This window comes from Elephas maximus, chromosome 3 (assembly GCF_024166365.1).
Source record: "Elephas maximus indicus isolate mEleMax1 chromosome 3, mEleMax1 primary haplotype, whole genome shotgun sequence".
NCBI lineage: Eukaryota > Metazoa > Chordata > Mammalia > Proboscidea > Elephantidae > Elephas > Elephas maximus.
This window is the reverse complement of record NC_064821.1, coordinates 123365401-123381658: the sequence shown is the minus strand read 5'-3', so window position 1 is coordinate 123381658 and position 16258 is coordinate 123365401. Positions and strand designations below refer to the sequence as shown.

Here is a 16258-nt window from a genome sequence, read left to right as displayed (position 1 = left end):
GAATGCCTTTGCAGAGTCAATAAAACATAGGTAAACATCTTTCTGGTATTCTCTGCTTTCAGCCATGATTCATCTGACATCAGCAAGGAAATCCCTTGTTCCACGTCCTCTTCTGAAATCCAGCTTGAATTTCTGGCAGTTCCCAGTCGATACATTGCTGCAACTGTGTTGAATGATCTTCAGCACAATTTTACTTGCATATGATACTAATGATACTGTTCAATAATTTCCACATTCATTTGGATCATCTTTCTTTGGAATAGGCATAAATATGAATCTTTTCCAGTAGGTTGGCCAGGTAACTGTCTTACAAATTTCTTGGCAGAGATGAGTGAGAACTTCCAGCACTGCATCCGTTTGTTGAAACATTTCAATTGGTATTCCATCAATTCCTGGAGCCTTGTTTTTTACCAATGTCTTTAGTGCAGCTTGGAATTCTCCCTTGAGTACCACCAGTTCTTGATCACATGCTACTTCCGGAAATGACTGAACATCGACCAATTCTTTTTGGTACACTGACTGTGTATTCCTTCTATCTTTTGATACTTCCTGCATGGTTCAGTATTTTGTCCATAGAATCCTTCACTATTATAACTTGAGGCTTGAATATTTTGAGTTCTTTCAGCCTGAGAAATGCTGAGCGTGTTCTTCCCTTTTGGTTTTCTAACTCCAGGTCTTTGCACATGTTGTTTATACTACTTTACTTTGTCTTCTCAAGCAGCCCTTTGAAATCTCCTGTTCAGCTATTTTACTTTGTTTCTTCTGTTCACTTTAGCTACTCGATATTCAAGAGAAAGTTTCAGACTCTCTTCTGACATCCATTTGGCTCTTTTCTTTCTTTCCTGTCTTTTAAATGACATCTTGCTTCCTTCTATATGATGTCCTTGATGTCAACCCACAACTCGTCTGGTCTTCCATCATCAACGTTCAATGTGTCAAATCTACTCTTGAGATGATCTCTAAATTCAGGTGGGATATGCTCAAGGTCATACTTTGGCTCTGGTCGACTTGTTCTAATTTTCTTCATCTCCAGGTTGAACTTGCACATGAGCAATTGATGGTCTGTTCTGCAGTCAGCCCCTGGGCTTGTCCTGACTGATGATATTGAGCTTTTCCATCATCTCTTTCTATAGATGTAGTTGATTTGATTCCTGTGTATTCTATCTGACCAGGTACATGTGTACAGTTGCCGTTTATGTTGGTGAAAAAAGGTATTTGCAATGAAGAAGTTGGTGGTCTTGCAAAATTATATCATGTGATCTCCAGCATTGTTTCAGTCACCAAGGCCATATTTTCCAAACACTAATCCTTCTTTGTTTCCAACTTTCACATTCCAATCACCAGAATTATCCATGCACCCTGATTGCATGTTTGATCGATTTCAGATTGCAGAAGTTGGTAAAAATCTTCAGTCTCTTCATCTTTGGCCTTAGTGGTTGTTATGTAAATTTGAATAATAGTCGTATTAACTGGTCTTCCTTGTAGGCACACAGATATTATCTTATCATTGACTGCGTTATACTTCAGGATAGACCTTGAAATGTTCTTTTTCAATGCCACTCCTCTTCAAGTTGTCATTCCCAGCATGATTGTCTGATTCAAAATGGCCAATACCAGTCCATTTCAGCTCACTTATGCCTAGTATATCGATGTTCACGCGTTCCACTTCATTTTTGATGATTTCCAATTTTCTTAGATTCATACTTAGTACATTCCATGTATGCAAATGAAGGTCCTGAAAGTTTGAGTCCAGCCATGTCATTAAGGTCAACTCTACTTTAAGGAGGCAGCTCTTCCCCAGTCATCTTTTGAGTGCCTTGAAACCCAAGGGGCTCATCTTCCAGCACTATATCAGACAATGTTCTGCTGCTAATCATAAGGTTTTCACTGGCTAATTTTTTTCAGAAGTAGACCACCAGGTCCTTCTTCCTAATCTGTCTTAGTATGGAAACTCCATTGAAATCTGTCCAAGGTGGGTGACCCTGCTAATATTTGAATACCAGTGGCATATCTTCCAGCATCACAACAACACGCAAGCTCCCACAATATGACAAGGTGACAGACATGTGGGGGCTACAAGTACTGTTGTTGTTGTTGTTGTTAGGTGCCGTCGAGTCGGTTCTGACTCATACTGACCCCGTGCACAACAGAACGAAACACTGCCCGGTCCTGCGCCATCCTTACAATCGTTGGTATGCTTGAGCTCATTGTTGCAGCCACTGTCTCAAACCACCTCGTTGAGTGTCTTCCTCTTTTCCACTGACCCTGTACTCTGCCAAGCATAATGTCCTTCTCCAGGGACTGATCCCTCCTGACAACATGTCCAAAGTATGTAAGATGCAGTCTCGCCATCCTTGCCTCTAAGAAGCATTCTGGCTGCACTTCTTCCAAGACAGATTTGTTCGTTCTTTTGGCAGTCCGTGATATAGTCAATATTCTTCGCCAACACCCAAATTCAAAGGCGTCAACTCTTCTTCGGTCTTCCTTATTCATTGTCCAGCTTTCACATGCTTATGATGTGATTGAAAATACCATGACTTGGGTCAGGTGCACCTTAGTCTTCAGGGTGACATCTTTGCTCTTCAACACTTTGAAGAGGTCCTTTGCAGCAGATTTGCCCAATGCAATGTGTCTTTTGATTTCTTGACTGCTGCTTCCATGGCTGTTGATTGTGGATCCAAGTAAAATGAAATCCTTGACAACTTCAATCTTTTCTCCATTTATCATGATGTTGCTCATTGGTCCAGTTGTGAGGATTTTTGTTTTCTTTATGTTGATGTGTAATCCATACTGAAGGCTGTGGTCTTTGATCTTCATTAGTAAGTGCTTCAAGTCTTCTTCACTTTCAGCAAGCAAGGTTGTGTCATCTGCATGACGCAGGTTGTTAGTGAGTCTTGCTCCAATCCTGATGCCCCAGTCAGTATCCCCTTGCTCTGTCCGAACAACTGCCTCTTGATCTATAGAACGGTTCCTCATGAGCACAATTAAGTGTTCTAGAATTCCCATTCTTGATAATGTTATCCATAGTTTGTTATGATCTATACAGTCGAATGCCTTTGCATAGTCAATAAAACACAGGTAAACATCCTCTGGTATTCTCTACTTTCAGCCAGGATCCATCTGACAACAGGAATGATATCCCTGGTTCCATGTCCTCTTCTGAAACCAGCCTGAATTTCTGGCAGTTCCCTGTCGATATACCGCTGCAGCCGTTTTTGAATGATCTTCAGCAAAATTTTGCTTGCATGTGATATTAATGATATTGTTGTATAATTTCCACATTCAGTTAGATCACCTTTCTTGGGAATAGGCATAAATATGGACCTCTTCCAGTCAGTTGGCCAGGAAGCTGTCTTCCATATTTCTTGGCATGGACGAGTGAGCACCTCCAGTGCTGCACCTGTTTGTTGAAACATCTCAATTGATATTCCATCAATTCCTGGTGCCTTGTTTTTCACCAATGCCTTCAGAACAGCTTGGACTTCTTCCTTCAATACCATTGGTTCCTGATCATATGCCACCTCTTGAAATGGTTGAATATCAACTAATTCTTTTTGGTATAATGACTCTGTGTATTTCTTCCATCTTCTTTTGATGCTTCCTGCATCGTTTAATATTTTCCCCCTGGAATCCTTCACTATTGCAACTCGTGGCTTGAATTTTTTCTTCAGTTCTTTCAGCTTGAGAAACGCTGAGTGTGTTCTTCCCTTTTGGTTTCCCATCTCCAGCTCTTTGCACATTATAATACTTTACTTTGTCTTCTCGAGAGGCCCTTTGAAATCTTCTATTCAGTTTTTTACTTCATCGGTTCTTCCTTTTGCTTTAGCTTCTTGACACTCAAGAGCAAGTTTCAGAGTCCCCTCTGACATCCATCTTGGTCTTTTCTTTCAAGTTGAAAAATATCCAGAGATTTTTCAATTTGAAAAATATCCAGAGAAGTTGTTTTATTTTTTAAGGTTATGTATATTTGATCACTGAACAAATTTCATATAATGATCACTTTTAATAGGAATGTATTATATTTGATTCTAATGTAATTTTTAACTAGTTATTTAATAGACAAATATTGCATTTTAAGTTTTTTTAATTATATATAAACTCGTTAAGTAAATATTTGATTAATGAAAATATTCCAACCCCTCAGCTTTCTAAGTAATGGTTTTTATCTTACTATAGTGTATAGGACAACATACAGGGAAAATAAAATGTCCTTTAAAGAGGCAGAAAAATGCTCCAGATGTTAAAAATGAAATTCTCTTCCAAAACATTTTGATATTTCCCAGTTACTACATCACATTAAGACAATGTATTCAGAAACATACCGTGTCTTGCTTCGGAATTTGGACTAAAACAGAAAGAAGCTGTTCTGTGTCAAGAAATCTTGATATAACTGAAACAAATAAACAAACAAAAATGTGAGCATTTAAATTTTCTGGTACGATTGAAAACATAGACTGTGCAAAATATTATTCTAGAAAAATAAAATGCAAATCTACCTGCAATTATTAATTATTTCATTTGTCTTTGTTCTATTTTACCTCATTTTATTGTGCTTTGCTTTACTGTGCTTCACAGATACTGTGTTTTTGTAAACTGAAGGTTTGTGGCAATCCTGTGTTGAGCAAGTCTATCAAAACCATTTTTCCAACAGTATGTACTCACTTTGTGTCTCTCTGTCAGATTTTGGCAATTCTCACAATATTTTAAACTTTTCACTATTATTATATCTGATATGGTGATCTGTGATCAGTGATCCTTGATATTCCTATTAGAATTGTTTTGTGGCACCACAAACAACATTCATGTGAGACAGCAAACTTAATCCATATATGCTGTGTGTGTTCTGACTGCCCCCCTAAGTGGCCGCGCCTTGTCTCTCTCCCTCTCCTCAGGCCTTCCTGTTGCCTGAGACACAACAATACTGAAATTAGGCCAATTAATAACCCTATAATGGCCTCTAAGTGTTCAAGTTAAAGAAGGAGTTGCATAACTCTCACTTTAAATCAAAAGCTAGAAATAATTAAGCTTAGTGATGAAGGCATGATGAAAGCCAAGATAGGCCAAAAGTTAGACCCCTTACACTAAATAGTTAGCCAATTAGTGTGAATGCAAAGGAAAAGATCTTTAAGGAAATTAAAAGGGCTACTCCAGTGAACACATGAAAGATAAGAAAGCAAAACAGCCTTATTGCTGACATGCGGAAAGTTTTAGTGGTCTCAACAGATGATCAAACCAGCCACAATATTCTCTTAAGCCAAAGGCTAATCCAGAGCAAGGCCCTAACTCTCTTCATTTCTATGAAGGCCGCAGAAGTTTGAAGCTAGCAGAGGTTGGTTCATGAGGTTTAAGGAAAGAAGCCATTTCCATAACATAAAAGTGCAAGGCGAAGCAGCAAGTGCTGATGTAAAAAAGCTGCACCAAGTTATCCAGAAGATCTAGTTAAGATAATTGATGAAGGTGGCTACCATAAACAACAGATTTTTCATTGTGGACAAAACAGCCTTATATTGGAAAAAGATACCATCTAGAACTTTCATAGTTAGAGGGAAGTCAATGCATGGCTTCAAAGCTTCAAAGGACAAGCTGACTCTCTTGTTAGGGGCTAATGCAGCTGGTGACTTTAAGTTGAAGCCAATGCTCATTTACCATTTGGGAAATTCTAGGGTCCTTAAGAATTATGCTAAATCTACTCTGCCTGTGCTCTATAAACGGAACAACAAAGCCTGGATGTCTGCATATCGGTTTACAGCGTATTTTACTAAATATTTTAAGCCCACTGTTGAGACCTACTGCTCATTGACAATGTACCTGGTCACCCAAGAGCTCTGATGGAGATGTACAAGGAGATAAATGCTGTTTTCATGACTGCTAACACAACATCTATTCTGCAGCCCATGGATCAAGGAGTAATTTTGACTTTCAAGTCTTATTATTTAAGAAAGGCATTTTGTAAGGCTATAGCTGCGATAGATAGTGATTCTTCTGATGGACGTGGGCAAAGCACCTTGAAAACCTTCTGGAAATGGTTCACCACTCCAGATAGCATTAAGAACATTTGTGATTCCACAATTAGATGGTGCCTGGTTACCACTACTGACTGCTCTGACAGGGATCACAATAGAGAGTCCCATACAGAGTTGGAGAAAAATGTAGAACAAAATTCTAACTCACAAGAAACTGTCAGACTTACTGGCCTGACACAGACTGGAGAAACCCCAAGAGTATGGCCCCCAGACACCCTTTTAACTCAGTAATTAAGTCACTCCTGAGGTTCACCCTTCAGCCAAACGTTAGGCCCATAAAACAAAATGAGACTAAAGGGGCACACCACCCCAGGGGCAAGGACTAGAAGGCAGGAGGGGACAGGAAAGCTGGTAAAAGGAGCCCAAGGTTGAGAAGGGGAGAGTGTTGACATGTCATGGGGTTGGTGACCAATGTCACAAAACAATATGTGTATTAATTCCTTAATGAGTAGCTACTTTGTTCTGTAAACCTTCATCTAAAGTACAATTAAAAAAAAATTGTGATTCATGGGAGGAGGTCAAAATATCAACATTAACAGGAATTTGGAAGAAGTTAATTCCAAGCCTTATGGATGACTTTGAGGGGTTCAAGACTTCAGTGGAGGAAGTAACTGCAGATGTGGTAGAAACAGCAAGAGAACTAGAATTAGAAGTGGAGCCTGAAGATGTGACTGAATTGCTGCAATTTCATGATAAAACATTAACAGATGAGGAGTTGCTTCTTATGGATGAACAAAGAAAGTGGTTTCTTGAGATGGAACCTACTCCTGGTGAAGGTGCTATGAACATTGTTGAACAACAATAAGGGATTTAGAGTATTACATAAACTTCATTGATAAAGCAGCAGCAGGGTTTGAGAGGACTGACTCTAATTTTGAAAGGAGTTCTACTGTGGGTAAAATGCTATCAAACAGCATCGCTTGCTACAGAGAAATCTTTCATGAAAGGAAGAGCCAAACGATGTGGCAAACTTCATTGTTGTCTTATTTTAGGAAATTGCTACAGCCACCCCAGCTTCCAGCAACCACCATCCTGATCAGTCCGCAGCCATCAACATCAAGGCAAGACCTTTGACCAGGAAAAAGATTATGACTCACTGAAGGCTCAGATGATGGTTAGAATTTTTTAGCAATAAACCCACCAACCCACTGCTGTCAAGTCGATTCTGACTCATGGTGACCCTATAGGACAGAGTAGAACTGTCCCGTAGAGTTTCCAAGGAGCGCCTGGTGGATTTGAACTGCCAACCTTTTGGTTAGCATCTGTAGCACTTAACCACTATGCCACCAGGGTTTCCTTTAGCAATAAAGTACTTTTTAATTAAGGTATTACATTTTTTTTAGACATAATGCTATTGCACACTTAACAGGCTATAGTGTAAATGTAACCTTTATATGCGCTGAGAAACCAAAATATTCATATGACTCACTTTATTGCAATATTTGCTTTATTGCAGTGGTCTGGAATTGAATCCACAGTATCTCTGAGGTATGCCTGTGCAAGTAATAAAATCATAAATACTAATGGTCTTCTCTTGGTTTCAATTACTCACAATCTCTCCTCAAAATTTAACACTTTGACTACCCCCTTCCTTCCCAAAACTACTTCTCCAGCTTTTGGATGTAATAAGTTTCTTCCCATCTTTTTAATTTCTACTTTTCTTCCATACTTAAAAGATCAGGTAAGCTTCATTTAAAAGCCCATTTCAGCCACTAACCATGTAACCTTCCAGATGTTTCTTAATTTCTCTGAAAATTGTTTTTCTCATCTCTTAAATGTGAATAATAATATCTACCTCCCAGGGTTATAGTGAGGATTAGGAGAGAGAATACATGTAAAATGTCTTGCAAATACCAGGGCTCAAAAACTTATTTTTCACTTCTCAACTCATTTTCCAGTTTGAAGTATTTCATTAAAGTTCCTGTAATCCCTTTTTTTTTTAATCCCTTTTAAATATCCCAAGGGTTTTTTTTTTTTATCATTGTTCTTTTTTAACTTTAATCATTTAACGTAGAAATCTTTTAAGAATGCACTACTCATCTGGTGCCTTAAAAGCTTGTGAGTGGCCATCTAAGATACAACTATTGATCTCTACTTGCCTGGAGCAAAAGAGAAAGAAGGAAACCAAAGACTTAAACAAATGAACCATAGCGTCATCTACCCTGAGACCAGAAGAACTAGATGGTGCCCAGCTACCACTACCGACTGTTCTGACCAGGGACACAGAAGATGGTGCCAGACAGAATGGGAGAAAAATGTAGAAGAAAACTCCAATTCTAAAAAAGGTCAGGCTTACTGGACCGGTTGAGACTAGAGGAACCCCTGAAACTATCCCCCTGTGATATCCTTTAAACTACGAAATGAAACCACCTCCTAGAGGTCACTTTTCAGCTAAATAACAGATTGGCTTATGAAGTAAACAAAACACTAGTAAGTACTGTACTCCTTCAAAAGAAACAATCATCTATGCGAGACCAAATGTCCAACAGTTACCCTAAAGCAAAGATGAGAAGGTTGGAGGAGGGGGCCAGAGAAATTAGATTAATGAAAACTGAACAACCAGGATGGAAATAATGAGAATGTCAACACATTGTGAAAAATGTAACCAACGTCACTGAACAATATGTACAGAAATTGTTAAAAGGGAATGTACTTTGCTATGTAATCTTTATGGCCAAAAGCACAAAAAAAAATTATAGAAAAGAAATGCACTACTCATTCTGTAGGGTTGCTATGAGTTGGAATCTACTTGACAAAAATGTTCATTTTTTTACTCATTTATCCATTCTTAATTATAATAAAGTACAGTAACTATTTCTTAATGACTCGTAGTTATTATCAACATTGTAACATATGTGTAACCTCAAAGTTTTTTGTAGAGTGATTTATACTGTCACAAAGTGGTTCCAGGCTGTTACTCTTTTTGTTGTTTTTAGGTGCCATCGAGTCAGTTCCAACTCAGAGTGACCCTATGTACAACAGAATGAAACATTGTCCAGTTCTGTGCCATTCCCACAACTGTTGCTATGCTTGAACCCATTGTTGCAGCCATTGTGTCAGTCCATCTCATTGATGGTCTTCCTCTTTTTCACTGATCCTCTACTTTACCAAGCATGTTGTTCTTCTTCAGGGACTGGTCCCTGTTATTCTTTCAGGGGAAGAAAAAAAGCATTTATGTTACTTCCTTCCTGCCAGTTAGTTTTCTAACTAACTGCCTGCCTACAGCACTGTGCCTCCTTTCTAGTTTGCCACTTCTACGATACCCCTCCAAAAAAACCAAACCCATTGCCGTCAAGTTGATTTTGATTCATAGCAACCATATAGTTATGTTAAAACTATGTTTAAAAAATTAGAGTACCTCCAGACACCCTTTTAGCTCAGCAATGAAGTCACTCCTGAGATTCACTCTTCAGCCAAACTTTAGACAGGCCCATAAAACAAAAGAAGACTAAAGGGACACACCAGCCCAAGCGCAAGGACTAGAAGGCAGGAGGTGACAAGAAAGCTTGTACTGGGGAACCCAAGGTCGAGAAGGGACAGTGTTGACATGTCATGAAGTTGGTAGCCAATGACACAAAATGGTATGTGTAATAATTGTTTAATAAGAAGCTAGTTTGTTCTGTAAGCCTTCATCTAAATTACAATAATAAAAAGTTAAGTTAAAAAATTACAGTAAATAGTCTGAGTATACAGCTGTATACTATTCAATATGACATAATATCACTAGGACGTTTTACATGTGATTCCATTAGTCAGACTCTATTAAACTCTCATTAGACTAGTCTTTATGTGTCCAGTTTCTTCTTTTCCCCTCTCCCAAATCTATCTTTTATCTTACGACCAGAATGTTTATAAAACATATTTGATAATATTACTCTCTTTGTTCAGAATCTTCAGCTCACTATTGCCTCTAAGATAAAATCCAAATTCCTTAGCATTATATCAAGGTCCTTCATAAGTGAGTCCCAATCCTCATTTCTTGACGTTGCCCAAGGTTTCAAGTCATAAATAACTATTGGCATGCCTTAGACAAAGTTCTTTTATATCAATATAAGTACAACTGCAGAAGCAGATGCTGAGATGATGATTCATGTGAAAGTGATTTATTAAGGATATGCTTCCAAGAGAGTGGGAAAGGCAGAACAGGGAAGGGGAAAAAAAGGCAATCAACAGTGTAATTTCAGGCAAAGTCCAATGGAAGGTATCTTCAACCAATCCCACAGAGGAACTATGAAGTTTAAGTCATACTTCAGAGTTTGCCCCAAATTGAAGTGAGAGATCTGGACTTGTATACTCACAAACCATTCAGTCATAAGTGCCCTTACATACTTCTGGTGCTCTGTCCTTGAGGGCAAAGGGCTCCAACAGCATGAGGGTGGCATCCAAAGACAGTCCAGATGTGGGCCATTGGGAGCAAAGCACAGAGAAAGGTAAAAGGGATCCAAGAGGATCTGGACAGAAACTAAATGTCTGCTACAACGACACTGACAAAAGAAGTCTCAGTGCAGTAATGGGTACAGAAACAAGACTGCAGTGGATTGAGAAGTGGTGATTAAGAGAAAATAGTGAACAGAGAAAATTTCTTTTCCATGAGTTTGTCTACAAAAGGAAAAAGAAGGTGGTAGAAGGAGAAGGAGATGAAAGCCAGGGAGAGGCTTTATAAAGATGGGAGACTTGAACAAGTTTAGCCTCATGGAAAGAGTCCATAGAAAGATACTGAATATACAGAAGAAATTGAGCACAAAGATGGGATCTAGAGCCCAGGTGGAGGAACTAGCCATAGACAGGAGCAAGAATATCACTTCTGGTTTAAAGAAATGGATGAGTATAACTGCATATCTGGTAGCAAAAATTTTTTAAAAGATGTCAATGGTTGGAACTAGACTAATATTAGACGAGTAAATCATTTTTATATTCCTAGTACTTCTACATTACACTGAATGCCAAGTAGAGGTAGGCCAACAAGATGTTTCTGTGAACAAGAAAAAGACTTCCAGTTCAAAATGGACTCTTTGAACCTTTCCACACTTCTCACTAAATACACAGGAATATACAGAAAAAAGTTAATATACTCAACAACACTGGAAATGAAGTCACAGTAAATATAATGCCAGAATTTTGAAGTAATTACACTAATTATAAGGTATGGTATATGGAATTAGACTAAGGCAAACTTAGGCTATAAATGCCTTCTAGATTTTCATGTACCACTTAAGTTCAGACTACCAGAATATGAGGTGGGATATTCTGGGGCATGGGGCTATGGAAGACAGACCAAACTGCCAGAAACTTGTAATTAGACCAGGAGCAGTGTATATAAACTGTCCTTCTATCCATAGATTAAAGAAAATTGCACCACCATAGCAGTGAACAAATAGCCAGGAACCAAGGGCAATTCTCTTACTTCATCTGCTGATAGTCATAGTCTGGACAAATCTTACCTTCTTTGAGGATTACAACAGATAAAAAGAATTAACAAGGTGTCTATGAAAAAAATCCACAAAACAAAGAAAAGAGAATATCACTCAGGAAACCAAATAAAAAACTCACTTCTGAAATTATTTACTACAGAATTTGGAAGAAAATTTCAGGAGAATAGTTTCCATGAAAGAATATAAGAACTTAAAACTTTACTTCCTGCCTTTCAGAAACATGAGAAAAATAACTCAAATAGACCAATTATAATTTTTAATAATTTGTATTTCTAAAATTAGGCAATATTCATTTACCTGACTGAAGTCCGAAAAAGAGTTCTTCATCTTGAAGTAGTTCTTGAACACAATCTAATCTCATGTTAATGGTTTCAATATCAACCAGAGGTTCTAATATATTAGAACGAAGCCTTCTACCCCCTCCAGGAGTCTTAGTATAATTTAGAACACCAAAGAGAGTGTGATTATTCCTTTGAAAACACAAGTTAGAAAATTTTCATTAAGTATACAAAGGAAAAATTGCATTTTAGCTTTCTAATCATACAATCCTCTAATCTACAGCAATGATGCTCAAACTTTAATGTGCATACAAATCACCTGGGAACTTGTTAAAATTCAGATTCAGATTCAGTAGGTCTGAGCTATGCCCTCAGAATATGCATTTCTAACATGCTCCCAATTATGCTGCCAGTCAATGGACCGCCACACATTGAGTAACAAGGACCCACCGTATCTCCTTTCACTTAATGACATTTTCATAGACTGGTTACAATATTCAGACTAATATAAAAATTTCTAGCCCATGACACTCCACCAGTCAAGGCAATATATCAATAATATATTTTTAAGAAGAAAAAACTTTTACATTGATAAAACTTTTACATTGATTTAATATAATCGCTTTTGTTATGACTTAAGTAGAGGAGGGTTAAAATAAAAAGAGAATTTTGTAGTTTCTAAATGATTCTTAGAAAGAAATGAGCTATTATTAAGAATGTATTTCATCAGGCTATTTATTAAGTTATGATGCATATAAAAAAAAGCTGGTTCATTCCAAGATCCAACAAATATTTATAGAGCCCATACTGTATGCCCTGCATATATAGGATAGACATGATTCCTACCCTCATGGATCTTATAATCTAGTATTGACTACCAATTTTTTAATCCCCTTGTCAGTTTACTGACCATATCTGTGGATAAGACAAAGAGTAAGGGGAGACAGAAACAGACACACAGTCAGATAAAGAAAGAAAGAAAATAATTTCAGGTACAGAGAATGCTAAACATAAAACAGGAATGTGTAGAGAATAACCAGGAGGACTGCTTTAGTTAAGCTGGTTGAGAAAGACCTTGCTATGTATTTGACAGCTGAGCTGAGACCTGAATAAAAGACAGCAATGCAAAGATGAGGACGGTATGGGAAAAACCAAAAAAAAACAAACCCACTGCCATCGAGTTGATTCCGATGCATAGTGACCCTACAGGACAGAATAGAACTGCCCCATAGAGTTTCCAAGGAGCGCCTAGCGGATTCGAACTGCTGACCTCTTGGTTAGCAGCTGTAGCACTTAATTAACCACTACGCTACCAGGGTTTCCCAGTATGGGGAAGATGATGGCAGTGATCATGATGAGGATGAGAGCTAACATACACTGAACATTTAATAGATATACCAGGCTTGTTCTAAGCATTTTACATTTAATTCTAATTATCTACTGTATGAGGTGGGTGCTATTATTAGCCACATTTTACAACTGAAGGAACTGAAGCACAGAGAAAGTAAGTAACTTATCCAAGATTTCCTAATAAGTAGCAGGGCTGCAGTTCAAGCCCAGGAAGTCTGGGCCAGATCAAGGTTGGTGCAGCTTAACAAATGAGGCTAAGAGTGAAGGGAAATGAAGCTGAACAAATCAAAGAAGTCCTTGCAGGCCATGGTAAACAGTCTGGATTCTCCTCTAAATGTAATGGGACTACCGGACAGTTTTAAGCAGGAGAATAACAAACTAATTTCTGGATTAAAAGGATCACTCTGGTTGCTATGTTGAGAATAGACTGACTGTAGGAGGGAGGGTAAGTAGAAGGCAGAGAGGCAAGTAAGGAGGCTACTGCAGTAGTCCAGGCCAGAGAGAATGGTGTTTGGGGGAAGGGTTGTAGCCTTGAAAATGGTAAGAAGTAATCCAGAATTGGTATATACGCTAAAGTCTGAGTCAAGAGGATTACTGATATATTAAATCTGGGGTGTGAGACAGGAAACAAAAATGCCAACTAAGTTTTAGTCATCAGACTACCAGATTTTTGGCACACCAACTTTAACAAATTTTAAGGGAACTACTTGAATCAAGTTCACACTGGGGTATCTCATCATATGCATAATTTATTTTATTTTTTCTACTTTTTGAGAATTTGGCTTCTGCAGGGACAGAGAAAGTGAGGGGCACATCCAAACCTGCCACTTACTGTAGAAATCAGTGGGTTTAACAGTATACTAAATGGGTGACACCTGTGGAAGTATTAGAGCTATTCACATAGCTCTGTAGGTAGAATATCCATCTTTTAACCTGAATTATTTCATTTAAGTCTATGGAAAGGCTTCTCAGTTTCTCCTTTTCAACTATAATATGAATTCTTTTAGGTCAAGTATTCTTTGTAATCCCCTAAAACATAACGGGGACTCAAGAAATGTTTGACAATGAAAATGATAAACAGTGATGAAGCTTGAAATGTGACAAGGTATAACTAAGTATAAAACACTGTAGCAATTACTAGCCTTGGTCATTGACTTTCCATGTTATTCTATGTGATTATAACATAGAAAGTCAAAGACGGAGCAATTTCTCTAGATAATACTATTTTAGCCTTCTTAACTTAGCAATGAGAAAAATATTACTCATTCCCTAAGCAGAAAAAGAATAGAGGCAGTCTCCGGCTTATGAATGTCCACCTTAATGGACAACTCATACTTCCACTTTAATGTCATGTAAATTTGCCCTCACTTTGAAATGACTGAACCAACCCCTACTCACAACAAAGTCTTCATCAAAATCACCTTCTCTTGCTATACTTGCAGCTTTTAAATCATTGAAAAGGCCACCAATCCTTTCTTACACTAAAAAAAAACACTAAAGTAAGGCTAAATAAGAGCCGTATTCACCCATTCCAACTTGCCTATACATTCGACTTAAAGACACACGAACAGATCTTGTTCATAACCCAGGGACTGCCTGTAATTACAATTAACTATAAACCGCTAACAAATGCTATAATTTTTAGACCATCATTATACAATGGAGCTGGACTGAGGGTGTTCAGGCCACTATATTATACTGATGGATCATGAAAAGTAATACCTACAGTACTACTTTTACATTTACTAAAAATAGTGCCAGTAGTTACCTAGATAGATCTAAACTGTTCTTCACAGATAAATAGTGAACCAAATTAGGTAGCCTAGTTTCTAAGTTGGGAACAGCAAATAATGTATGGAGATTTCACCTAATGGAAAGTGAAGCAAAGATAAGAATGCACAATGAAATGACAGAAATACTTAAACAACTACAGCTCTAAACTGGTGCTGAGCACCTTAAGGTTTAACTGTCTACAGTACTTTCTATTCCCTTCAATATTCTTAGTATTAAAATTCATAATAATTTTAAGTCTATCCCTTTCATTGATGTCTGAAGTTATATTTATTGAGAGTTGCGACACAACTACTCTAAGCTTACTTATTCCTAACTTGCACTTTACCCATCAGTACAGTACATAGCTTCAGTTTCTTTGCACATATTATTTCACACCTTGAAGACTTTGCTCACTTTGTTCAGTCATAACAACTTTTTCTGCTTCTTCATCTGGATAACTTCTATTTATACTTCAAAACTCAAGTCTGGTATCATTTTCTCTAAAAAGCCTTTCCTAATTATTCCCCCTTTATCTCTTAACTAAGCCAAATTAACTACTCTATGCCTCACGCCTCTGTCAGCCTGTCATACTGTGGGGGCTTGCATGTTTCTGTGATACTGGAAGCTATGCCACCAGTGTTGAAATACTAGCAGGGTCACCCATGGAGGACAGGTTTCAGCTGAGCTTCCAGACTAAGACAGACTAAGAAGGGCCTGATGGTCCATTTCTGAGAAGAATTAGCCAGTGAAAACCTTATGAATAGCAGCAGAACATTGTCTGATACAATGCCGGAAGATGAGCCCCTCAGGTTGGACAGCACTCAAAAGACCACGGGGGAACAGCTGTCTCCTCAAAGTAGCGTCAACCTTAATGATGGGCATGAAGTCAAGCTTTTGGAACCTTCATTTGCTGATGTGACACAACTCAAAATGAGAAGAAAGAGCTGCAAACATCCACTAATAATCAAAACATGGAATGTACGAAGTAGAACCTACAAAAATTGGAAATCATCAAAAATGAAATGGAACGCATAAACATTGATATCCTAGACATCAGTGAGCTGAAATGGACTAGTTTTGGCCATTTTGAATCAGACAGTCATGGTTACTCTGCCAGGAATGACTACTTGAGGAATGGCTTTGCGTTCATCATCAAAAAGAACATTTCAAGATCTATCCTGAAATACAACGCTGTCAGTGATAAGATAATATCCACATGCCTACAAGGAAGACCAGTTAATACAACTATTATTCAAATTTATGAACCAACCACTAAAGCCAATGATGAAGAAATTGAAGATTTTTACCAACTTCTACAGTCTGAAATTGATCAGCACACAGTCAACATGCATTGATAATTACTGGCGATTGGAATGTGAAAGTTGGAAACAAAGAAGAAGGG

The 16258-nt window shown here is 37.9% G+C and overlaps 1 protein-coding gene across 1 annotated transcript in view; it reads right to left on the bottom strand.

Moving 5' to 3' along the window:
- The window catches only part of MSH4 (mutS homolog 4), a 118859-nt gene that overhangs the window by 64356 nt on the left and 38245 nt on the right, over positions 1–16258 (bottom strand). Inside the window, exons 7-8 of the mRNA XM_049875591.1 lie at positions 11753–11925; positions 4323–4390 (exon numbers count right to left, since the gene is read on the bottom strand). Of these exons, the coding sequence (XP_049731548.1) occupies positions 4323–4390; positions 11753–11925 (241 nt within the window). The remainder of the gene's footprint in view (positions 1–4322; positions 4391–11752; positions 11926–16258) is intronic.